This window comes from Hipposideros armiger, unplaced genomic scaffold (assembly GCF_001890085.2).
Source record: "Hipposideros armiger isolate ML-2016 unplaced genomic scaffold, ASM189008v1 scaffold_296, whole genome shotgun sequence".
NCBI lineage: Eukaryota > Metazoa > Chordata > Mammalia > Chiroptera > Hipposideridae > Hipposideros > Hipposideros armiger.
Genome location: NW_017731646.1, coordinates 1,394,307 through 1,420,878, shown reverse-complemented (window position 1 = coordinate 1,420,878; position 26,572 = coordinate 1,394,307). Strand labels below are relative to the sequence as shown.

At 38.4% G+C, this 26,572-nt stretch overlaps 1 protein-coding gene across 1 annotated transcript in view; it reads right to left on the bottom strand.

Moving 5' to 3' along the window:
• Positions 1–3,724: 3,724 nt before the first annotated feature.
• Positions 3,725–26,572, bottom strand: part of APC (APC regulator of Wnt signaling pathway) — a 157,830-nt gene continuing 134,982 nt past the window's right edge. Inside the window, exons 9-14 of the mRNA XM_019659127.1 lie at positions 25,443–25,538; positions 20,320–20,459; positions 19,692–19,769; positions 19,290–19,406; positions 15,540–15,754; positions 3,725–14,158 (exon numbers count right to left, since the gene is read on the bottom strand). Coding sequence (XP_019514672.1) covers positions 7,582–14,158; positions 15,540–15,754; positions 19,290–19,406; positions 19,692–19,769; positions 20,320–20,459; positions 25,443–25,538 — 7,223 coding nt within the window. The 3' untranslated portion in view covers positions 3,725–7,581. The remainder of the gene's footprint in view (positions 14,159–15,539; positions 15,755–19,289; positions 19,407–19,691; positions 19,770–20,319; positions 20,460–25,442; positions 25,539–26,572) is intronic.

The following is a 26,572-nucleotide window of genomic DNA, read 5'->3' as shown; positions in this document are numbered from 1 at the left end:
ATAATCCCAAATTCTTGCCTCTTAAGCAAACCTATGAAATTTTCTCTGACTCTTCTTTCACCTAAAATCCAGGTTTAGCTTTTTGGATTCCAAAATCCAAAGGACCTTCTGAGAATCTTCTTTAAGATTCACCATTTTAAGAATGAAGATGTGGTTTTAAGTAACAACTTTTTTTTCCTTAAACAGAAATTTATTTTTTACAGTCCTGGAGGCAGGGAAGTCCTCTTGCTGTGACTTCATTTCTGTGTGCAAGCAGGGGGGGAGAGAGAGAGAGAGAGAGAGAGAGAGAGAGAGAGAGAGAGAGAGATCTCTGATGTCTCTTATAAGGACACTGACACCAATTCTATTAGATTAGGCCCTCATTCTTTTTTTTTTTTAAATTGGGGATTTGGGGGGAGAGGCATTGGGGCATCCGAGAAGGGGAACAGACAAGTTGCTGTCCTTTGGTTCTTCAGTCTAGTTGTGGAGGACGTCGCTTCACTGGCCCATGTTGATATTATCATTGCGCTCTTCCCGGGTGAGGCAGTTGCTCACTGGCCATTGGACAGCTGCTCACGGCGGCTCACAGCAGCTCATGAAAGTGCACGCCAGCTGCTGGCCAGCCCCACTGCAGCCTATGCCATCGCAGGCGACTCATGGCAGCCCAGCTCCAGATCGAGCTGTTGTTCACCATCTTAGCTGTAGAGGGCGCAGCGTCACTGGCCCTCTATGTGGGATCTGAACCAGGGCCCTGCTGCTCAGAGTTGGCATCCCAAGCCAACTCCTAACCACCGCGCCACTCGGCCGGCCCTAGGCCCTCATTCTTATAATTTCATTTTACCTTAATTACTTCTCTAGAGGCCCCATGTCCAAATATATCCACACTAGGGTTTAGAACTTTTGCATATGAATTTTGGGGGCACACAAGTATATATGTACACATACACACAATATATTAAAAGTGGACACTTTGGTCAACATTGCTCAAGCAATGGTTCGCCGTAATCAGAAGCGTCTGGATGCTGATGGTAACCACTTTGAGCACCTCTTGTAATTGCATAAGTCAAATGTGACTTGTATTCATCTTTTGTTATTGGTATATATTACAATTTTTTTCCTTTTTTATTTTTTTTAAAGATTTTTTATTGGGGAATTAGGGGGAAGGGAACAGCGGTGGGGAATTGGGGGAAGGGGAACAGACAAGTTGCTGTCGTTTTGTTCTTCAGTCTAGTTGTGGAGGACGTTGCTTTACTGGCCCAATTTGGCACCATCATTCAGCTCTTCCCGGGCGAGGCAGATCAGTTGCCGGCTTCTGGACTCATGGCAGCCCAGCTCCAGGTTGAGCTGTTGTTCAGCATCTTAGCTGTAGAGGGCAGTGTCACTGGCCCTCATATGTGGGATCTGAACGGGGGCCCTCCGGCATCCCAAGCCAGTCCTTAACCATCGCACCACCTGGCCAGCCCAATTTTTTTCCTTTTTTAAAGTGTGTACACATTTTTTTTGCACCCTCTGTGTGTGTGTGTGTGTGTGTGTGTGTGTATATATATAGTCCTTTTGTATATAGACTAAGTCATCTGTCAAACACTTCGCAGTCTCACTGGATCCATGGTTTGTGTCAATTTTTGTATTTGTAATTTTGTTTCATACATTTGATGCTGTATCATCTGACATTTAAAGAAAGCATCATAACATGTTCATCTCTTCATTCTGTTCAATGCCTTTCATCCTGTATCACACTTTGACATAAATTTGCCATCAATGCTTTCTTGCATTTGTCTGTGTAAGTGTGGTTTTTTAGTTTTATCCATTCTCAATCATTTTAAGTGTGCCTTTTGTTAATGACATATAGTTGGAGGATTTATTTTTTTACTTGGCTCCAATCTGAGAGTGGTTTTCTTACTATATGCTTAATCCATTCATTATTTGGTAATACTCGTCAGTTTATGCTTCTTTGTGTGGATAATTCTCCCACTGCCATTTTTCCTGTTCTTTGATATTTTGTTCAAGTATTCCTAATTGTTATCTTTTGGCAAGTGATTTGGATGGGAAGTTTTATTTTTTTAACATTGAGGTTACCACTAAATTAAAAGATTGAATTTGTATTTTTCTAAGTTTAAAATAAGATAGTGTTTCTTGACACTGCCTACGTAGATTGGAAATTTAGCATGCTTTTACATTTTCCTTCTCTTCTAAACATTGTTTCTTAGTTTGGGTTGGAATAACCTGGAATTTAAGATGATTAAAATTAAGAATTTCATCTTTTCAGTTCCTTGGATATTCACATTGAGATTCATTATCAGATTTACAATTATTTACACATTTTTCCAGTTCAAAAGTTTTATTGCTCAAATTGTTTCCTGAATGCCTTTCAGTTTAATTGCTTGGGCCCAGGAATATTGAAGTAGAAATGTCATGGTTTCTGGTTGCCCCGTGCTTTTAAAATGCCCCTCATAGATTTGGGGAATTCATGTTTTATGAATCCTGCACAGGCATGTGCTCTGCCAATCATGTCCACCCAAGCAAGACTTCAAAAGTGAAGGGCTGAGGAAGCAAGTGTTGGGTGTAACCTTATTTTATGGCCAGGATGTGTCAGAGGGTTCCGGCGTTCGGGGGCAGCGACTGGGTGTTGACTGAGGCAGCCTTAGTATGGTTTGGGTACTGCTTCCACTCTCTAGATTGCAAGACTGATGTTCCGGCCCTCATTTAAATCCTATGAGCTACCTAGTATTCTTTAAATAAAAGAGCATCTTGTCTTTTAGAGAAGGTTTTGTTGATAACTATAATAAGAATTGTGTAACATTCAAGGACTTTGAATAAATTAAAGTCCTTGCATTGTTTCAGAATTCTTAGGTAATATTTCTATTCCCTTCCAAAAGCTGCATATATAGTTCTATTGTTTTGCTGGTTTGTTTGTTTTTTTTGGGTGGTATTTTGTATTGCAGAGAAAAAATCTGATGCCAGCATTTATTATTATTATTATTATTATTATTACTTTTGTAGGCAACCTATTCCTCTCTTCCCACAGATCTTTTTAAGAAATTTTTCTCTATCTTTGAAAAAAAAAAACCAAAAACCTCACAAAGATGTGTCTAAATATGGTTTGGTTAGTTCAAGTTACTTCAGGAAAAAAGTGTGTTTAGAGGCTCACAAATGCCTCAATACAAGGAAAAGCAGAAACTAGGTCTTAGAAATGGTAGGGACTGAGGTAACACCAGGAGCTAGTGACTCTCACCTTTCATTTGCTCTCTATACCTCCCTCCACTATCTGTTCTTTTCTCTTTCTCTATTGGCTGGCTGGCTTTCTCTTAGTTTTAGCTTCATGATGCCAACCATAATAACCCCAGCCTTAACTCTAAAGAGTTTTCAGTTCCAGCTCTCAATCACCAACCAGAAATTTACTTTCTGACTCTTATTTCAAATTGGCCCAGTCTTTTTTTTTTTTTTTAAGCCAGCTATACAAGTCTTCAGCCACTGGGCAATTGATGATGAGTCTCCCCTAGGCCAAGGGGAAAGACTGGGTATGTGGTTCAGTGACCAGTGAGGCTAAGTGTTTGGATTCCAAAAGGTGGTATATGTGGGGCAGGTTAATATTTGGCATAGTTCTAAATACAGTGTTGCTTTATATTCAATGGTCACCTTCATTATTAGTATGCAGTATGAGTATTTTTAATTTAAAAATAGTAACAATCACATAACTTCAAGAAAATGAGTGAATAGTCACAAATATAAAGAATTATACTGAATATCAGAGGAAAGAAAGTGTATTTAGCACCAAGAACAATATTATACACATAGAACATACAGGTTGAAGGAAGTATCAATGGCCTAACAAAAAAACAGAATATAGTTTTATAGACCATGTAACAGAGTGAGGGTAATGGCAAGAAAATGACCTGGTGTTCACAGAAGTCAAAGTCCATAGGTTTCAACACTACAAAGCAGTATTTTACAGTAGGCATAATATGAGGGATATATGCTTATTAGAAATTAAAAACTAATTTGTATACTCTATTTCAGCCCCATAACTTTTGAAAAATTTTTTGTTTGGTAAATTTTAATGATTTTACTCAAATCTTTCATCTCTTGGCAATTTATTTTACATTTCTGGCACTCTGTTCTTTTCCTATCATAGATACAGAGAAACCTAGTGATAACATAAATTCAGATATAGTGCAACTGGCTCCCATTCTCAGTAACAGATTCATCCCTTCACCTAACCTTGTGGTAACATGAATTGTATTTTACAGTCAATGTTTTTTTTGGACTTTACTTATGGTCCTATTTGATCCTTATGAATGTTCATCTTTTATTTCCTTCTCATTAACATTCCTTTTACTGCCCAGGTAACTTGTAAAGTTTATTCTTAAATACCAATCTGATTTGCCATAGTTAATTGGTTGTCAATCACTCCTACTGTTTATTAACACATTGGGCACATTTTCCTTTCACGCGAAATCAATCTTCCCTCATTTGAAAGTTCCTTTTCATAGTCTCTTCTTATTGCAAATGCGCATTAGACATTTGCTGAAATTATTGCCTTTACAATAACTGTTTTAAGGGAATGTTAGCTGATCCCTCAAATAGTCATTATGTTTAGAATTACCTGTTGAGGCAGGTCTGGTAAATCTGTCCACTACTGGGAGTTGAGATGAGCTATATCAGGTTGTATAGCTGAATTCAAATCTTTTATGCCTAAAGGAGAGAGAAGTTTATTTGTTGGTATACATTGTCAGGTTAAAGGTTCAGTTGTTCAGAGGACGAACTGCTAGAACTGAAGGCAATCACTCAAGGAGCTTCCTTGTTATAACTTAGGGCAGTAGTTCTCAAAGTGTGGTTCCAGGGCAGCAGCATTACCTGCGAAACTGTTAGAACTGCAACTTCTTGGGCCCTACTCAGAATGAGAGACTAGCGGGGTGTGGCCCAGCTATGTCCTTACAAGCACTCCTGGTGATTCAAATGCACTCGTTTGAAAACTGTTGCCTTAAGATTTATTTGCTGCAGTCCACAGCTGGATAGAGCACTGCCTCCTACTTAACAGGCATCACAACTAATCCCCAACACTGAGCTCAGTATGCCTTTTGGAAATAAGAAGTAAAAACTGGGACTGTCTGGCCTGCTATGTTATGGCAGCACCCTGTGAACTTCTAGAAGTAGAACTGAGATTTGCCCCTTCACTAATTCTCTAATGAGAGGGGCTTATAGAGCAACTTTTCCTTCAGTGGGCAATGTAGACTGGCGCCTCTCCCAGTGGGTGCTGCCTACAAAAATTTCTGAGTTTTTTGGCATGTGGAAGGCACCTTTTGTTTTCATTTCCAGCACTGCTAATATTTTTCCTTACTTAAAAAAGGCCTTTTTTTCCTTACTTGAAAAGGGCAATTTTATCCTAATTGGCTACACCCCATCTCTTTCCATAAAAATATTTGAAGTGATTTATAAAAACTGAAATGCAATTCAGAAAAAATAGAAAATCATGACCAAGAGGAAAGAAATATGACCTATATGCAAGTAACCCTGTTGTATAAAGCAGATCAAGAAAAATATAAACAGAATAAATTAGTATTATTATTCACAAACTATTTCATTCAGATAAAATTTGACAAAAATTTAAATGTCAATGTATTCCAAAGATCAGTAAATTGAGGTGTTTGCAAAGTAGTGCAGTGGAAAGAGTATGGGCTATGGAGTGAAATGCCTTACTTCAAATCATAGCACTTTACTGGCATTTTAGTTAAAAAAAAAAATCAGCCTCATTTCCTGTGATCATCATGGGTAAGAGGTAATTAACTACATGATGTGATTTCAAGGGCACAAGATACATGTGCTTACTCCTCTCACCCTTTTCTCAGTGCCCACCATACCTAAGTATCTTTTTCCTTCTACAAATGCAGAATGCATGATTAAAAATAAATTTTCATTTATTCAACAAACGTATTTATCATCATCCTCACCCTCTGATCTTTTAGAACAAACTGTGAGAAGAGATTAAATTCCATTTGTTAATAAGTGTATCAGTTTATCTTCCTTCATAAAGGAGGATTTTCCCTGACATGTGAGGAAGAGGGCACTTGAATGCACCCCACAATTCTACCCATCAAAAACAGTTTTCCTTAACAGGCAGGGGGTTTAGTCGTTTGGCTATCCTCATGGTATTACGTCTACCTTTGATACTCCATGTGATCTGTTCTTGCTGAGTGTGGCAAAGTGCTGATTATACTTGCTTGCTGGAAATTTGCTGTAACAGTGATAAAAGCTGTTCATTTCAGGCTAGGTAGCCACAGCGAAAGATGAAGGGACAACAGTTACATTCTCCCATTGGAAGAGACTACTTATACTCAAGAATAACTCATTAATTTTTCAAGTACAGAATTCTATTAAGAGAAATGTTTTATGTGGGCCTTTTATGTTCAATGCCTAGTTTGTGCGAGGCAGTTGACATTGCTGTTAAATGAATATGTTTTAAACCAGCTCCAATAGAGTAAAGAAAAAAAAGTACAAGTGGAAAAATATTAAATATTAGGAAGTGCTAATCACATATAAGAAAAATAAATTTCAGGAATGATTCAGTGCCAATGCATGGAATGGTTAAATGCCAACAGTCAGCTTCAATTGTTTTTATTACAGTAGGAGGAATTTTACTCTTAATGCATAGAAATTGAAAAAAAAATTACATAAGCTTTTAAGAGGCTCTTTTGACAATTATTAATACAAATGTGAAATAAGACCCTTCAAACAAATACCAATTTCAGTAACAGTTTACATACAGCAATAATTTATTCTGAAATGTTCATTTAGTTTCTGTTGAGACACAATTCAGGTCTCATTAATAAAAGAGCAGCCATCTCACCTCAAATACCAGAATATACAAGTTACAGCATAGCAAAAATTCTACCTACTTTCAGATAAAATCTAGTTCAGGTAAAATAGTTTCATTCAATGTTTTACAGTTAACACAGATTTTTTTTTGTATTGAGCACAAAAGAGTGTAAATTGTTACACTGTAGCTATCTATATGCACACCATGTGACCACAGAACTGTTTATTGAACCATCAGTTTCATTCATGCAGTAAAGCAAAGCAGGCTGGGTAAACTTGTTCATCGGGAACCATATTACTGTGAATTTCACAGCCACATGATTAATTATGATGTTAGATGGATTCACAAGGACTAAAACAGAATGGTTTTTTGCATAAATACCAATTTCTCCCTGATGTAAGTTTAGTCAGTTTATAACCTAGAATTGATTGATAACAGCAATAAATCATACAATATATCATATCTTCTATCTGTAGTGTTCATTATTTTAAGACAAGCAATAATTAAAGGATAATGGGATGGGATGCTACTTAAATACGTGTAAAACATACTGTACAAATATACTTGGCTTTACTATTTTCTTTCTAACTATAAGAGTGCCTCCCAAAATATGACCAGTGAAGACAAAGTATACTATTCAAATATGGCTTCCAGAACAAAAAACCCTCTAACAAGAATCAAACCTATTTACAAAACTTTCAGTCTTTTAAAGTTTCATTTGAAACAAAATTTCTACATAGCAGTTGTAATTAACACATACTTTTCTTAGTTTCATTATTCCAGCTCTTTTAAACAGACGTCACAAGGTAAGACCCAGAATGGCGCTTAGGGCTTTGAGTTCCACTGGATTCTGTGCTGTCAGTTTTGGAATCTCGTTTCTTTGTGTTGTTATTCACTGGCGTAGGGATCTGAGATGGCCGAGCTGAAGTGCTGTCTGCGCTGCTTTTCCTAGGGCTTGGGTTGTAATTGAAAGGAGTCACTCTGGCAGCAACAGTCCCACTAGGTGAGCTGTGTTTGCTCGAGCTGCTAGAACCGAATGGGGTACGCTCAGTTATGGAGCTTTCATTAGTCTCTGGCACGGGGGCAGGATTACTTGGTGCTGGTTTTGCTTCAGTTCCTTTTTGATCTGGGGCGTCTACCTGAATAAAGGAGTTCAGGCGGTTTTCCAAACCCATGGTGCGCACAGGACCACTGCCATTACCCACATTTTGTTTTCCCTGATTATCTTTTGAATCTTTAGCGTTTGGCGTTCCCTTTTCTGAAACACTATCAATCACTGGGGGAGTATTTCCTGTGGGAGACCTTCCGGACCTCGGGTTGTTAATGGGGCAGTCCTCAATTCTGACCCAAACGTCCTCTGTTTTAGAAACAGCAGGTGCCATTTGATAAATTAGAGTCTTTGATTCAGCACCATTGGCAGCACCTGAGGAAGACGTCTGAGAAGTACTACTTGTGGGAGAAATTTCATTTTCTTTTATTTTTCTCCATGTTCCCTTTGTGGATACTTGGTTTTCTTTAGTTTGTTTGGTTCCTGAAATACAGTTCACATGTTTTTCATCCTCACTTTTTGCTTTTTCACTGGATTCCGAAGAAGCAGAAAGAATTGAGGATGAACTTCCAGTTCTTCTCCAAGTGCTCACTCGAGGAAGAGAGGATGAATGTTTGCTGTGCTCACGTTTCCAGGTTCCTGATCTATTGATGGGGAGTCTGGAAGGGCTTTCAGAATGGGAGCGTGCTATATCATGGCGCTTTGCTGGTCTTCCATCGTTATACTCTATGGTGGGACTGAGATTAGGTGGGAGTTTTCGCCATCCACCAGCCAGAACAGATGGAGGTGTTGACAGAGACATATCAGGAAGGGAGGGACTTAAAACTGGAGTCTGTGCCTGGGATCTAGTGGGAGAATCTGGTCTAGAAGATGGAGAAAGGGATTCGAATGAAGCAGATTCCTCCAATTTTCTCCTCAGGGTTGGGCTTGGAGCTTCTTTGATGAAAGTTGACTGGCGTACTAATACAGGTCTCTCTGACCTATCAGATTCACTTCCACTTGATTTGGTTGAAGGCATTCTAGAAAGTTCTACCTTTTTATTGGATCCATTGCTATTAGTCATCTGATTTAGTCCTTTGGAGGCAGACTCACTTCTTGGGATACTACTGCCATTTTTGGATAAACCCGTTTGTTTGGTTAGGTTCTGCTGGCTCATCTGTCTGCCTGGAGACGTGTATGACATTTTCCCAGAACCCGAGGACTTAGTTGAAGCAGTACTAGGGGATGATGTCCTTGGCAGTTGAGATAATTTGTTAGGAGGGCTTATTCCATTTCTGCCAGGAGAAATTGAGTTTCGCCCTGGAGATTGCATAGGTCTACTTAATGGCTGCTGGGCCGGTCTTGAAGGAGTGGAGTCTCTAGATCCTGATCTGGAAGGCCCTTTATTTGACCCAGCCTGTTGGGATGTCTGCCTGGTAACAGGGCTTAATTCTGACTTCACTGATGGCTTGGCTCCTCTAGGAGAAGTGGTGGCTGTCTGACCCTCACTAGGGCTTTTAGAGGCTGGAGTCTTCAGGGGTGGGCCTTTTTTAGAAACTGGACTTGTACTAGAAGAGCTATTTCGAACTCCTGGAATGTGAATCATTGTCCTCCCTCGGGAGATTGAAGGCATGTTTGCTTGAAGGGGCTGTTTCATTTGGCTTGAAATTTCCGAATTAGATCGAACTTTTCCAGTAATCAAACTCTTATAAACTTTTTTCCCTCCTTTGATTCCTTTATTTTCAGATTCTACCTTTTTAGCTTCCAATGTACTTTTCTCCCCAGGTTTCAGAATTCGTGGGCCTTTATTACTTGTAAAGGGTTTTTCCTCTTGATCAGGTGTGAGATGAAATGGTGATCCCAGCGAGATGCCTGATTTCAGTGAAAGGATGGAATCCGAATCAGATGAAGCTTGTCTAGATAAACAGGCAGCAGCAGCAGCTTGATGTAAACTACTCACTATGGAATTTGCACCTTCCTGAATGGCTTTCCAATCAAAATTTTCTGAATCAGGGGATAAACCGTGTTCTGAATCTGGTCTCTGTATATCTTTCAAATCAAGTGTCAAATCTTCTGCTAATATCCCGTCCATGTTTCTGGGACTATGCTTTTCATTATCACCCTTGAGTCTTGAAGGCTTTTTCTTTTTTGGCATTGCAGAGCTTATGCATTCCTGCAACAGGTCATCTTCAGAATCAATACTGAGAGAACTGAGAGAACTGTTTCTTGAGAAACAGACAGGTGTGTCTTCAACGTGGAATGATTTAGGAGCATAGCCGGATGCCTGAGGTTTTGGCTCTGCCCGTGAGTCAGGGGGCTCTGCCTCTTTGATAGGTTCATTTTCCTTGTTGTTGTTGTTTTCTTGATCAATGTCACTCAGGGAACTTAGAGAGGAATTTCGAGAAAAGCAAACTGGAGTATTTTCAATAGCAAAATTCTGTAATTTTTCATCGGTGGCTGCCCCCCTGTCTGGTATGTCTTTGGATGCCTGGGGAAAAGCAGACTGCTTCTGCAATATGGGTTTAGGCTGTCCTCGACTTATTGGATGTTTTGTCACAGCTTGTGTCTTATTAGCTGATTGTTGGCTTGAGGTTAGTTCTATGTGGCTGGTGACTTTAGCTTCTGATTCCTTATTTTCTTTCCCCTTTCTTAATTCAGCCTTTTCCCTGGAAAGGTCGACATCATCATCATCAAAATCTAGAGAACTCAGAGAGTCATTTCGTGAGAAACAGTATGGAGTTCCCTCAATAGGCGTGTAATGATGAGGTGAATCAAAAGTAAAACTTCCTCTGACTCGATCTTCATTATTTGGTAGCTTATCATTGAAGTCCTTGGAATTATTTTTCAAGTTCTGTTTCTTTGAATCTTTGTTGTCTGAAAAAGTTCTCTCAGCATTTAAATTGTTTTTTGAATCTGTATTTTTTTTTACACGCGTCCTATAGTCAGGATTTTGTGGCATAGGTTTTACTGGCGAAGTAGGTTTCTTTTTCTTACCATCTAATTGGTTCTTGTTAGTTCCAGATGAGGACATAGACGCTTGTTGGACCTGGTCCATTATCTTCTTCACACGGAAAGGCTTGTGACTTTTCCCTTTGGGCATGGCAGAATTAATGCATTCTGCAAGAATATCACCTTCTTCTGTCTTGCTGTCATCCAGTTCAGGTATAGTTATAGATGAGGTTTTTCCTCTTTGAGCCTCGTCTGTACTCCTGCCTTCTGTAGGAATGGTATCTCGTTTTTCAAATTCACCCGACTGTGCCCCTGCTCTAACCCCGTCACCAGCAGCTAACTCATTAGGAGGGGACTCTATTGTTAGGTCACTTAGAGATGTCGCTGTGGAAAAGTTTATAGGTGTCCCTTCTACACAGTACACTCGTGGCATATCATCTCCTGGTGTAAAGCTAACATGCTTTTGTGCTTGTATCCTGTTTTGTGATGGCAGGAGTTTGTACACGGGCAGCTGACTTGGTTTCCTTGCTACAGGTGGAGGTAATTTTGTAGCGCTCTGGGCTGGCTTTTTGACTTTGCGTGAAGATTTTGTTGGCATGGCAGAAATAATACATTCTTCTAGTATTTCAATATCGTCATCATCTGAATCATCTAATAGGTCTTTTTCAGAATCAGTAGGCTTTTCTGCCTCCTTTGCCTGGTTTTCATTTGATTCTTCGGGCTGCTCAGATTCTGTTTCATTCCCATTGTCATTTTCCTGGACTGGAGGCATTATTCGTAATTCCACATCCTTTTGTATAAATGGCTCATCGAGGCTCAGAGCACTCAGGCTCGAGGAACAAGAAAATCCATCTGGAGTGCTTTCTGTGGCAAAATGCAATAAAGTGTCAGCATCTGGAAGAACCTGGACCCTCTGAACTGCAGCGTTCACAGCAGCTTGCTTAGGTCCACTTTCTCTTTTTTCAGCATTTGGAGCTTTATTCTTAGGCACCTCTCGTTTAGCTTGAGCTGTTTGAGGCGGCGGCGGAGGAGGAGGGGTTTTACTTCTGCTTGGTGGCATGGTTTGTCCGGGGCTATCTGGGAGGTCACTGGGGCTTATAATGCCACTTACCATTCCACTGCAGGGTTCACTCTGAACGGAGCTGGCAATGGAACGACTCTCAAAGCTATCAAGTGAACTGACAGACGTACATCTGCTAAACATGAGTGGGGTCTCCTGAACATAGTGCTCGGGTGGACTTTTAGGAGTCTGGGCACCACTTTTTGATGGAGATTTGGCCCCTGAACAAAGTTCAGCAGCTTTGTGCCGGGGCGGTTCTGAAGCCAAACTGGAAGCCTGGAGTCTGCTGGGTTTGGTTCTGCTGTGCTGTGCTGTGGTTGGGACTTCACTCACAGAATCTTCAGTTGATCTAGTTCCACTGTTTTCTTTGATTTCTGCTATTTGTAGTGTATTAACAGAATCTGCTTCCTGTGTTGTTTGATCACATCCTATTTCGTCTTCAGCTGATGACAAAGATGATAATGAACTACACCTTGAAAAACATATTGGGGTGTCTTCCACACAGTAAGTCTGTATTGTTTCCTGGTTGATAGACGGAACTTTGCAGGAGCTGGCCTTTGGAGTCTGACCACTTCTGCTTTGGGCAGAACTCGGGTGGAGCTGATTCTGCCTCTTGGCATTAGACGAAGGTGTGGATGTATTCTCACTGCTTGAAGAGAGGTGTTCAGTTTTAGTGCTTTGTCCAGATGAGCTCTTCGAAAATGAAAAGGATGGTTTCTGTGAGGAAGGAATGTCTGTGGCATATTTTAAACTGTAATCAATGGGCTGATCCACATGATGTTTTTCCTCATTGTACTTTATGCTGTAGTTTGTCGGCCTCTCTTCCTCCTGCTGCTCTTCCTCAGAGTAACGCTCGCTATAGTTGGTTGGCTTATCATCTTCGTAGTCATCTTCCTGACACAAGGACTGGTTGACATTTTGATTAATTCCATGATTAGAACTTACTCGATTTGTTTCGGAACCACTGGCTCCTCTCGACCTATATGGGGAAACGCATTCTTGCTGTCCAAAATGTGGCTGGAACTTGAGGTGTTTATCGTCAGTGCTCTCAGTGTACCCGGGGTAGGTTGTGCTTTGACTCCTGGATTGTCTTTGCTCACTCTGTTTCATTTCATCTTCTATTATATGTTTGGGTCTTGCCCATCTTTCATTTTGTGAAGGACTTTGCCTTCCGGAGTTCAACTGCTCATCTGAATATTTAAGACTATAATTTATTGGTGTGTCTAGTTCTCCATCATTATCATCCATATGATTTGCACTGTGTATTTTATGGGCTAGGTCAGCTGGATATTGACCATAGCTGCAAAATTTACTTTCATCATCTTCAGAATAGGATTCAATTGAAGGTTTCATTTGACCTCTTTTACCATAACCATCACTACTACTGACACTATTTAAACTGTCATTTGAAGATCTCTTATATTCCAGTTTGGCATAAGGCATAGGACATGTCCTATTTGAATTTTCTGACTTAGTGAAGTTATAAGTGTTTGAATGTGTGTGGGCAGTAGAGCTTCTTCTGAGTGCGTTCCTCTCGTCTGTCCCACAGTGTAATTCTGTAGCAGACCCAGAACTTCTGTCGTCCTGGGAGGTGTGGATGGCTGACACTTCTTCCATGACTTTAGCAATCTGGGCCACAGTGGTGGATATCTGCAGGCCTCGCTTTGAAGACGTGCCTGGATTTTCTGTTGCTGGGTGGTAGCTGCCTAGGCTCATTCCTCGCTCTCTCTCTAAACTTCTGTCTTTTTCAGAACGAGAGCTATCTAAACTCCCCCTTGATGAAGAGGAGCTGGGCAACACTGTAGTATTTAAATATGGTGACAGGACAGTCATGTTTCCAGTATTAAAATTGTCTGACCTATTATCATCATGTCGATTGGTATCAAAAACATAGTCACCGTAGAGATTTTGCTTGTGTCTTTGCTTACTACGATGAGATGCCTTGGGACTTAAATTGTCAATATTGTCAAAAGTTTCTGATAAATGCTGAGCATCTAATTCTGCTTCTAGGGCTTTCTGTTTCCTGACATGAAGAGATGGCAAGCTTGAACCAGGAGACATAATATTGGCATCCTTATACTTTGCAGGTCTATTTGCCATGAGATTCCGTAAAGCAGCGGCACTTCCCATAGCAATCATTTTGTGCTTTGAATGGATGAGGTTCTTGAGCATGCTGACAGCCCCCATGTCCCATAATGCCTCCTGGTCTTTCGGGTTTCTTGCTGAGAGATTCCACAAGGTTCCACATGCATTACTGACTATTGTCAAACTGTGAGATTTTAAGTGTTGTAATAAGGTTTGCAAGCAGTTGTTCTCTCTCAAGATTTGCCTGAAATAAAAACATAAGAACACAAAATTAAGGTCAAAATCTGTTTCTAGTAACAACAAATAAAAGGATAGAAAACAACTTTAAAGATAACTACTAAAACTTATTAACAACAGGCATAATAAAATTATACCAAATTATACTATAAATTCCAGGCATTCCATAGCTCCATTTGTTGTTCATTTACTGTTTATTGTTTTAAAGAACTCATCTGTCAGACTAAAAGAAGTGTAAGTGTTAATTTTAATTCATTCTACATTTCCTATTCTGAACTGATAACTTTTTAGATTTTTGTTGAGCAGATACATTTACTTTATTTACATGGTGACAGCATCCCAATTTCATGAAATCTTATGCTGAACAGGGACTTTGTGGTAATTTAATCAATCAGTAGATCTTTATGTAGTCAAGGAGCACACGCTGGCAGTGCCTAGATCAGCACACTGACTTTTAGAGTAATCTCTGTATCTCTGGCTTGATTTTGTGATACTGCTAAGTGCTCTCTGACAAATTGTGTGTATAGTTGTTATTTCTAAAAATAAAGCAAAAGAAAGGTTTTCAAAATATTTAAAGGTAACTATGAAAACAAGGGTTGAGAATCAGCACAATGAACTCTGGGACTTGAAGAGCTACAGCTGTTCAATGCAAGGAAGGCTGAAGTTTAATGACAAATACTCAGCTTTAGTGGGCTTTCAAACTGACTGGCAAGGGTGTACAGTAAGCTTTAACATGGTGGTCCTCTCAGCGGTCCTGTAGACACCCGGGTGCTTACTGAGTTCAAGAAGTCTTCTTTGCATTTTTTATTTGCATCAAACACTTAAAAGATATATAGTCTTTATAGGTTCTTTTACTAAAAGTACCACATTGTGCTTTTGAAAAGGAGAGAGGAACAATGCTGAATAAAATGAATATGCTGTGAAAGATACCCACATTTTGGTTGACATAATACAGACACCAAGTTCAGAAAATGTGTGCCCTGTATCTGAGGTGCTCTCTTAGGTTTCACAGCGCTAGTAGACTGGATGAATGGCTGTTGGCTAAATAATAATATTGATGTTAAAACACCATTAGAAAAATGTAAACCACTGTACTCTCTGGATCATACCCACAGGTTTTATTTTTGTTTTTGTGACTTTAATTCTTTCCTCTACATATGAGTTATAACTCTCAGCTATCATTTGTTTATTTCTGGACATCTTTATGATACTATGAAATTTTATTAGAATAAAGACATTAATGAGTGAATTAGGCATTAACAGTTATCTTTTCACACAATTTGGCTTAGAACTTACATAATTACACAAAACACTGCTTACAAATGGGTCTTTCTGAGGGAATGCATTCTATACTAATTCATTTATAAGTAACATAAAACTCTATTTACCTGTGGTCCTCATTTGTAGCTATCAAGCTGGACACATTCCGTAATATCCCACCTCCACTTTCAATAATGGCTAAAGTATTTGTCTGGCTCCGGTAAGTGAGAGTGCCAACCAAAAATGCAAGTGCACCATCTACCGCACATATATCAGCTTTATTCTCAGTGCAATGTGCTGATAAATTCCATAAGGCACTCAATACGCTTTTGAGGGTTGATTCCTATTAAGAAACAAATGATGTGTCATCTAATTAGAGTTGGAATTTGTCTCTCATAACTTCCACATTTACTTCTGTGGAACAAGTTACTTATTTATTTTTAAAATCTCCCCTCCTGCTCACCCCATCACTGGTAAAGTATTAGGAATTCCCCATTTAGAAAAACTTTCATAAAATACCAAATGGAACTTAAGTCAGTGATATCCCCATAAACAAGTAAAACATAATATTAAACTAATGACCTTTATGAACATTATTCTAAGTGTTTAGATGGTACACACATATCTTACAAAAGCTTATATTAGAACATGAAACAGAACTGATGTGCATTCTGAAAAGCTAACATTTTCAGGATAACAAATACTACAAAAAAAACCTCTATATGCTGACATGGAAAGATAGCTAAGAAGTGTTACTAAATGAAGACAGCAAGTTGCAGGGCAGTATGTACAATATTCCGTTTGTATAAAAAACACATACATATTTATATGTAGTTGATTCAAAAGTAACAATATAACTTATTAAAAAGAAAGCATACCGGAAAAACTCCAATTCTTAAAACTCCCAAAGAAACAAGGTAATTACAAAAACCAGAACTCCCTGGTATAATATCACAGTAAACTGTCAAACTGTAATTGCCACAGAAATACTCTGTATATACAATTAAGGGTGTCTGGTCAAAACCTGCCATGATCCTGATGCCAGTCTTTCCTCTTACTACACACAATCAAGGAATAAACATCCATTAGAAATCTACTCTATGCCTATCACAATTAGAGGTACTCCAGAGGATACAAACATAACAAACTGATACCTTCTTTGAAGGTGCTAACAATTTACTTGGGGGTGGGGGGGGGTACTGAAGAACAGAAAGAAGAAGGGGGAGATCAAACGCCATGCTGGGGAATAGTAGGGGGTAAGGTCGGAGAGGTCAAAGAAAACCTTGACTGTCACTGCAAACATTTTGGGCCTAACCCAACAAATAGCTACTGTAGTCTCTTCATCAGGAAATCAAATGAATGAAACAATCTAAGGAACAGGTTTAGATACTATTTGTGAGGAGGCAGGGAAGAAGTGCTTTCACCAATCAAAATGGGAGAAGGGTAAGAGCTCTCAATTTTAATTACACTGTGACTGACATAAAGGTGGGACATCCGAAGTATGCTGAGAACAGAAAAAACAGCAAGAGTTTAGAGGAGTGAGCTTTTAAACTGCAACTGGCCCAGAGGGAGAGTTAAAGTACGAAAATAGAAGGTGCTCTCTAGAAGACTGCATGCCGAGGGCCAAGGGTTTTGTTTCAAAGAAGTTTTATAGTTAGAGGAAAGAAGTGACTAGAGGTTGAAAGTGCAGGTGGTAAAAACAAAGGGAGGCATTTTAATAATGTAGGTATAGGTAGAAAATAAAAATCCAAGTTAATCTATTAATCTTGATTTTGTTAGAAGCAAAATTAGGAGGGACCAAGGAAGGTATACTGGTTAAGAAATGGAGCAAATGACTTGTTCAGGGTCTTGGTTATCACAGGAAAAAAGAGTAACTGCAGGAGTTAGAAAAAGCAACAGAATTTTTTTTTCAATTTTCAAAAAATTGGGTTTCCTATAAATAGATGAAACATAAAAGGCATTCTCTTCTATATCCGGTAGAGAAGATATAAAAGACAAGAGTAAGCGACTAACATCTTTGAGTGAACAGCAGCCCTTGGGCACAGACTGTGGGTGAAGGAAAGGTTCTGTTGTATAGAAGAGTAAGAGCCTGCTGACTGAAGTCCAAATGATGCACTACATGGGGACTATGGAAGGCACTTCTGATTCTCTTGGTAATTAGTAGTAAATGAAGTTGAGAAGGAAAAGATGATGAATTAAAAAGAGAAAGAGAATGACTGTTGCATTGAATGAAGAAAAAGAGGGAACAAATAAATTCTAATACTGCTAACCAGAAGCAGGCCAAAACCTGAATTGGGTATTATTGATTTCCGATTGGCTAGTGTTTCCAAGATTGGACTTCCATTTAAAATTTACATATGAGTTTAGGGGAGAAATGATCTTTAAAATACCACTCTTCCTTTATAAGAATAGGGTATGTCTTTCCATTTATTATGGTCTTTTATGTTCCCCAGTAGGATGTGTTTTTTAATCTAGCTTTCTTGGCTTTCAATTAGTCTGTATGTAAATCTCTGAGGTCCGTGAGAGATAATTTAAAGTCATGAACATTCAGCAGCAGTATAAGTTCCCATAATACATACGAACACATTAGGTTTTTCTGAAAATATACATGGTTAATTAGGAGTCTTAAAGTGTGCACAGTACTAATTTTTTTGGTTTAACTTTATTGTGGTACAACTGGAGAATAATAAACTGCACATATTTCAAATGTGCAATTTGATCACTTTTGATGGGTATACTCATGAAACCGTCATCACTCCAATCAGGAACAAACATTTGTTTCATCCTCCCAAATTTTCTAATATCCACCCCCTTGTAATCCAACCCTAACCCCAGGTAACTACTTATCTGTTTTCTGTCATTATGGATTATTACATGTATCAATAGTTCACTCTTCTTATAGCTGAACAGTATTCCATTGTGAATACTCCACAATTTGCCCATTCCCCTGTTGATGGACATTAGTTATTCCTAGTTTTTGGCTATCACAAATAATATTTCTGTGAACATGTGTGTTAAGTCTTTGTGTGAACATACATGTTTGTTCCTCTTGGGTAAGCACTTAGGAGTAAAATGGCTGGGTTGTAAGGTAGGCGTACATTTAACTTTAAAACACTGACAAATGTTCTCCAAAGTGGTTATACCATTTTACATTTCCACCAGCAGTGCATGAGAATTCCAGCTGCTCAACAGCCTTGACAACACTTGGCCAATCTTTTAAATTTTAACCAATATAATACGTGTGCTGCTATCTCATTGCAATTTTAATTTATATTTCCCTGATGACTAATGTTGAGTATCTTTTTAAGTGCTTATTGGCCATTCAAATATCTTCTTTTCTGCAGTGTCAGCATAGTGTTTTTCCAATTCAGTAGCATATTAAAGGTATCTTTATGCGGACCCTAAGTATATCTGACTATTATCTTTATAACCAGTTATTTAGTTAAATACATTCCCTATTTTTCATAATTTTTCTTGGGTTTTCCAGGTGATTCTTAACTGGGGATAATTCAATCCCTCTTCCTTTCTGGGGGATATTTAGTAATACCTGGAGACATTTTTGACTTGTCATGACTGAGTGGAGGGTGTACTGACATTTAATGGACAAAGGCTAACTATCCTACAAGGCACAGGTTAGTCCCCCAAAACAAGGAATTATCTGGTCCAAGATGTCAACAGTGCAGAGTCTGAGAAACCCTTACACTAGGCCACCACACAATCTCTTCCATCTTTATACTTTAGGAGTTTGGAGTAGTCTAGAATAAGGATTGGTGAGATAAACAGGTCAGAAATTAGGGAACCTCAGGGATGGGAGAGGGCAGCAAAAAAGTATCCAAAGATAAAGTCCGTATTACAGTATTAAATGTTTTCAAAGGTACCTTTTTAACTTCCAAAGCACATTCCATCAATGCTTTCACACTTCCAACTTCGCGCAATGTCTTTTTACTATTTACATCTGCTCGCCAAGACAAATTCCTTAGAACACTTGCAATAACCTGCGAATGAATCAAATTTTTGGAATAATTTATATATAAAATGGTTTATAATAGTTGCTCTTTTTAATGCTAGAGGTAAGATAGAAATCTATTAATAAAGAAATTCCTCCTAAATGCTAATATGGTGCCAAAAGGAATTTCTACAATATAATGATTTTCCTTTATTCTGGTGTTAATGTAACCATAATTGAAACATGAGATTCTAAGTACTGAGCTTAAATTAATTTAAGTCAGAATAGAAACCCACTGATATCCTAGAAAAACATCTGAAATTCTAAGTAGTACCTGCTGTAAGTCTTCACTTTCAGATTTTAGTTGGGCCACCAGCGCTCTCATGCAGCCTTTCATAGAGCATAGCGTAGCCTATAAAGTTAGATATGGAACAGAGGGTCAATAACAAGGCAACCTGAAGTTGTGCTTTATTTTTGACTACTAAACTTTAATATCAGTTTTGAGTGTCTCATTTTAATTACAGCTAATATTTCACCCGTAAAAGACTTACAATCAGATTACATAAATAAAAGACAAATACCCTCCGAATATCCTTTATCCGATATCCTTTGCTATCTGATAAAAAAGAATAAGCAAGGGTTTTAAAGTAAAGTCTCTTATTTGGATGCATCCAATACGTGTGTCACACTTGCACTGCTCATCAAGATTTTCAGATTTTTGCTCTCATTCCTAGAAACAATGTTTTAAATGCAATTACATAAATCCACCACTGTGTCCCATCTTTTGCCTTTGTTTAGTCATCAGATGACCAAATGAATAAGGATATGCCAGTGGGATATGAAGTACAGGTTTTTATTACTCAGTGTTTAATAGGAGGATGACAAAAAGCAAAAGTAGTTTGTAGAAAAGTAAATTAACTCATACCTGAGATGTCTTAAGAAGTGGATCTTATAAAACATACCTTGTTGGCAACATCTCCAAAAGTCAAGTTTGTCAAAGCCATTCCAGCATATCGTCTTAATGTAATACTGTAGTGGTCATTAGTAAGCCCATACATTTCACAGTCCACTTGCAATAATTCTGCAATGGCCTGTAGTCCCCCTAATTTAAAAAGGGCAAGAGGAAAAAGATAATAATCTAAACTAAAACAAACTAGTATCAAGTTTATAACTTAAATATTAGGAAAAAATCTCAAAGAATGAGGATACATGGTTTAAGTTTGTCTTTAGAATTACAAGCTACAAAACTCTTATAAAGGACTTTTGTGTAATACATTTAAAAAGTACAGCTGACAACTATTCCATTTTCTGCCAGTTTCTCCACCCTCCACCCCTTGCCTTGCTGAGTGAAATGAGCATTACACTTTACTGCACATACACTGTATCCGATCAACAATGAAGACTATTTTTTAACACTAGGTCTTCCTGAATGTAAGCATAAAAAGATAACATTTTTATTATTAGGGCTTCATAAACACTCTTCATTGTTGCACACTGTGGCCTAATTATTTCAATACTTTTTATCTGCTGAATAATTATCCTTAGGAATACTGAAAGTCTAAATGAAACTGCCTGAAGCAAAGCTTATTTTTTATGAAAAATGATCTGTTCAACTTGTTACTAAGTATTTATATTTAAAAAAAAATTCTTATTTTCTCTGCTACTCACGAGTGTCAACTATCAGCTACACTAGGATTTAGTATTTTCTTTGCCCTTGGTTCCCACCACTGGGTATGCTCAACAGTAGGAAGGCAAGGAGGAACATGAATAGAAAGGAAAGGGAAAGACATAAAGGAAGGGGAAGTAAAAACAAAACAAAAGGCGAAGCAAAATGGTGAGGGAGTGAACAAAAATAAAAATAAAAATGCATATGGAGGCTATTCAAAATATTATTTGTCATCAGTATTAATCATTGTGGGAATGGGGATACTGTTTTGTCACAGAAAAATGGCTCAGACAGAAAAAGGAGGATGAATAGAAATAGACAATTTTTCGATACTGTTAAGTCTAAACAGTCAGGTCATTAATCTGAGAGAACCTGTACATTTCATATTTTTGCAAATAATCTAAAAGGGTCAATACGTAGAGGAATCTACAAGTCTGCAAAACAGACAAAGTTCTATTTTGGGTCAAGAATTCCAGGCAAGGGGATTTAGCTACAGGAAAATTCACACACATTTTTATGATTATCAGAAATGACAGATGAATGTAGATAAGTGAAAATTAATTTGGTTAAGGAAAATTCAAACCATAGTTAGGGAGATTTCTCTCCATCCAACCATAATGATGGAAAAAATATTGGGTTGTCGGAAAAGTCATGATGTTTTTCTGTTTTTCGTTGCAAAAATGCATCATGACTTTTTCCGACAACCCAAAATATAGCAGTGAATAAGTACATATCAGTGAATAGTCACTGTCTTTATGGAGTTTATAGATTAGGGCAAAGATACACAATGAGTAACTAAACTGTGTTGGATTGTGTAGAAGTACAGGGCAAGATAACAGGTGGACTTAACCTAGACTGGGAGATCAAGAAAAAGGCTGAGGAAATAATGTTTAAGTTGAGACTTAAATGATGAAGGAGTATCTACAAAGGGTGGGGCAGGAACAATGAAGCATTTCAGGCAGATTGAACAGCATGTCCAAGGGCCCCTGGGCCTGAAATACATAGCAACAAGGAGAGGGTTACAAGATGAGGCTACAGAAATGGGTAGAGGCCAGATCATGCCAGACTTTATGTGCCACACCAAGGATTTTAGGTAGGGGAAGGCATAAATATATGTGTGGTCTAAACAGATTTCTATGGTTGCAGGGTGCAGAATCGATTATGACTGGAAGTTGGGAGCTAAGTAAGACAAAGTGCTGCAGAATAGCAGAAATGATGGTGGTGTGGACTGGGAATGAGAAGAGCAGTGATTTGAGATATATTTAAGAAGCAGAATTAAAGCACTCAATTACTAGTGTAGGAGATAAGTATAAAGTCATGGGTACCTTTCAAGATTCTGGCTTTAGCAACTGGGGTGATTGGAATGACATTTTCTGAGAAAAGGAACCCTGGGAGAAATAAGAGTCTGGGGATGGAGGAGATAAAAAAAATTCAGTTTGTGGCAGCTGAGTTAGAAATATCTGAAAAGCCATCTAAGTGAAGATGTCAGATGAGCAGTGTGATAGTGTATCTAAAACTCAGGAGAGAGAACTTGGATTAAGATGTACATTTGAGAAACACTGTGAGTGAGGCCACAGAGTGGAGGGTAGATACTGCCTAGGTAGAGGGAAAGGCACCGAGGATAAAGCTTCCAGGAATTCCACCATCTGATGCTTGGAAAAAGGAGGAGACAGGAAAAGAACTGAGAGTTCTTATCCAGGAGACTGACCTGAGGGGTCACTGTTGACCCAAAGACAGTGGCCCTGTGTACTGATGAGATGGCCAAAATGTTGAGTGTTATAAAGCAGACCATCAATATCAAAACAAAACACACTATGCTTTGTGGATATCAAATCCCGTCTGGTGTAGCAGTATTTGTGATAAAAGTCCCAAGAAGGCACTAAATGAGTAAAGAGTTGAGCACTCTTGTATGGAAAAACTAAAAATCTCAGGATTTGGTTCTGAAAACAAAAATTAAAGGAGGATATGGCCAATGTCAACAAAACCATGAAGAACATGGCTAATGAAAAAAGGACATTCAATAGAATTTAGGATATCAGATAGAAGAGAGAACCCTTTATGTTTTCAGGCAAATAAAAAATATGATGGAAATTCATGATCGTTAGAATAAAAAGCAGGTTGCCCTGAGAAATATTAGGATGTTTCAAGGTAATGCAAAGATGATGAGCATGTCCTTCCACATTTTTCTTGGTGCCAGTGTTAGAAAGCAGGGTCTAGATGGACCAAATACTATCAAATACGGTATCTCATCACCTTATAGATAGTAGAGGACCAATAGCTTCAGCTGACATGCAACAGAATTCTTAATTCAACAAAGATAATGTAAAGATGACACTTAATGTTTAAAGTTGTTGTTTGTTTTTACTTGGTTTAGATATTCACCATTAACATGAAATGTCTCATTCTAAAATAAATATTAGGGGCCCAACGTCAATATTCTATAGATTGGTATTTCATAAAATTTCCTGATCAGATGAATCACCGGGGTCCTTATTAAATAAGGTTCCTAGGTTCCTCTGGAAATTGTTTTACTAAGCCTGCTTGCTACAGGGACTGAAAACCTACATGGTTTTACAGGTGCCTCTGCTGATCATTATGCTCTGGTTTTGGAAATACTAATGCAAATAAACCATAAGTTCCTTGAAAGTCAGGACTATGTCTTAATCTTTTTTATATCTAGAGCCTAGAAAGTTGCTGGGACAGAGCTAAGAATCAATAAGTGTATACATCACTCATGTTACAGTCTAAAACTTGCAGAGATAGAAATTTACATGACCCTGATAGCTGTAGAATCGTCTTGTATGGACAAATGACAGTTTCAGCTGACTGGGCTTAGGGGTTTCCATTCATCTACTTGCGAAGTTTTTCCTCCTTATCCCTCACAGTCAGATACTTGGTGCTATCTTACTCTGTTTCTCCACAATCCACAAACCTTGATCCTTCTTTTGTTCCAGTGCAAAAGCAAGGCTAGGAATGAGAAGGCAATCCCTTGTGGCTATGTCCCCAGCAGTCACACCCCCAAAGGCCCCATCCTGCTCCTCACCTGAAAGCCCCTGCCCTAGCTCCTGTGATGAAATGCCCCGGGTAGCCTTCCTACCTGAAGAAGGAAGAGGAACAAATACTGAGTCTACGTTTCACTTTGAAATTCAGATGATTAATGTGTCAGTTCTAGTCTATAGTCCACTGGAACACAGGGACATTTATTGAAAAATCTTTGCGTTAGCTTAAAATTGGATTCATTTTCCTGTTTATTCATTATTTTTAACCCCCTTCCCATTATTACTAACATTAAAAAAGCCCACCCAGACATAAAATGTTCACAAATGTTGAGATTGGACCAAAGAGGGAGAAAGCTCCTAAGGTTATACTCAGTTCCACAGGAGGCTGAGGGAGGTGGTGGGGAAGGAAAGAGAATCGGGTGTGCCACTGCCGGGGCCTGTGGGAAAAGAAGCCGGCTGGAGGACAGGCCTGAAACCACAGGCGCACAGCCTCCGGAAGCAATGGCTCTGAAGGAGACAACACTCATTATGGCTGTTCAGGTTCTCTGTGTAAGAGTCTCATGACTTCGTCACTTTTAAGATAAACGATGAATGATAATGAAAAGGGTGACAGGAATACAAAGCGGGGGCTGGAATGCAATGTAACATAAACAGCACAAAAAGCCAGGGCACAGCTACACTAAGATGGGAACTCAGTGTATGGTCTTGCTTGTGGCACAACTAGAGAGACCCAGTTCACATGAGAAGGCTCAGTCAGCATGATGCAATTTATAAATACCACATGTGCAACATGAACCTAGAAATCAAAGGAAAACCGTTACATGAAAAATGGGGTGCACAAATGCAGGTTATAGAAGGATTAGTGTGTGTGTGATAATACATACCTAAAGGAATAATCGTTCCAAAATTAATGGAATGTTTCTGATTCAAATTAGAGCTATAGTAACCACAGCATAGTAACCATAGTAACCAGTTTCAAAGATACCATGCTGCTTACTTATCATGAAAGTCCAATAAAGTACTGATAACCACGAAGACAAATAAGTATCTTAATAATTCCTTCTGGTGTCCATCAGAAATGATTGAGTTTAAGAATAGTGAAGTAGCTCCACATTTCAAAACAGTTCCAATCACCCTCCCTGTCCACGGTCACACAGAGCTTGCCTCAGCATTAGGGACAAGGAGTGGCCCAGGTAGTAATTTTTCCAGTCTATAACTGAGATTTTGAAAATCCAATTAGTTTATAACAGGGCAGCAGTTTCTGTCATTGAGAAACTTTTCTCCTCTGGAAACCAGAGTTTAATTATTTGCTACAAGGATGAAGCAACTTGTTATAGAAATTAGCAGCCTTCTATTCCATTTCAACAATGATGAAGTTTTCAGTATTCTTCTATGGCATTAAAAAACATTTTTGTCTTACCAAGTTCATTCATTGCATGTCTATGCTCCTCATCAAATGAAAGTTTCATGAGAACACAAACAGCAGGACAGATCTGATGTTCAACAGGAGCTGGCACTGAAAAATGAAATTGACATAAACCATAATGCTTTGTTTTCTCAAAAGCAATGACGTTTATTATACTTAAAAAGTATGCAGGGCTCACTAACATATGGCTAATGTATAGTTTAGTGGATCAACAAATATTTGCTGAATAGATGAATAAATGCTACAAACATGGAAAAGAAAATATGCAAAAAGGGCTTTTCCTGGTTCTATAAAATGTTTACCACTCGTCTGCCCTTGACCAGGTCTGTTAGAATAAGTCCCTTGCAGGTTTAAGCTATAATTCAAATAACTTAAAAATTCCAATTAGTACATGAAACAATAGATACATTTTGGTATAAAACTGTTTAACTTATAATTTCTATTTAAAATATTGTCATGAATGTGGGTTAGAAGCCCATCTACATGTAGTAGAGAAACCTAGTACAAACCTAACAGAGAAAGTTTACTACTATATTGACAGATACTAGATAGTAAACAAAAATTTCTCAATCCGTTGAGATTTTGCTTCCTGGCAATTGTCATCAGTTTGGCTCAAATAAACTCTTATAAGCTTTCAAAAAAAAAGTGTCCAAGAAAATGTACCTTCACATTTAGTATGCACAAGGTGTCAAAACTCATGATCTGAAATAAAATTTAAAAAGCAAGTCTATTTTTCAGAAGTAACAATATTAATTTATTCTATTTAACCTGTTGAGAACAGGTTATGAAGAGCACAAAATGCTAGTCACTACATATTGTGAGGAGCCAAAGAAAACAATCTGGAAAGACAATGCTCTCCCAGTAAAGTGTCTTTTTAGTTCTCCTCATCCCCAGGTATAAAGAACTCTTTTCTTTTGTTTTCTTATCCTTGAAAATTTTTTAGATTTTAAATAAATTCACCTTTATACCTAAGCTAAAAAAAACCAAAAAATCTGCCAAAGCCTCACAGATCACACTCGCACCGTCATCCCCTCCTACTTCCCAAATCGGTAGGTTGATGCAACAGTCCTTTGTTCTGTGTGTGTGTGTGTGTGTGTGTGTGTGTGTGTGTGTGTGTGTGTGTT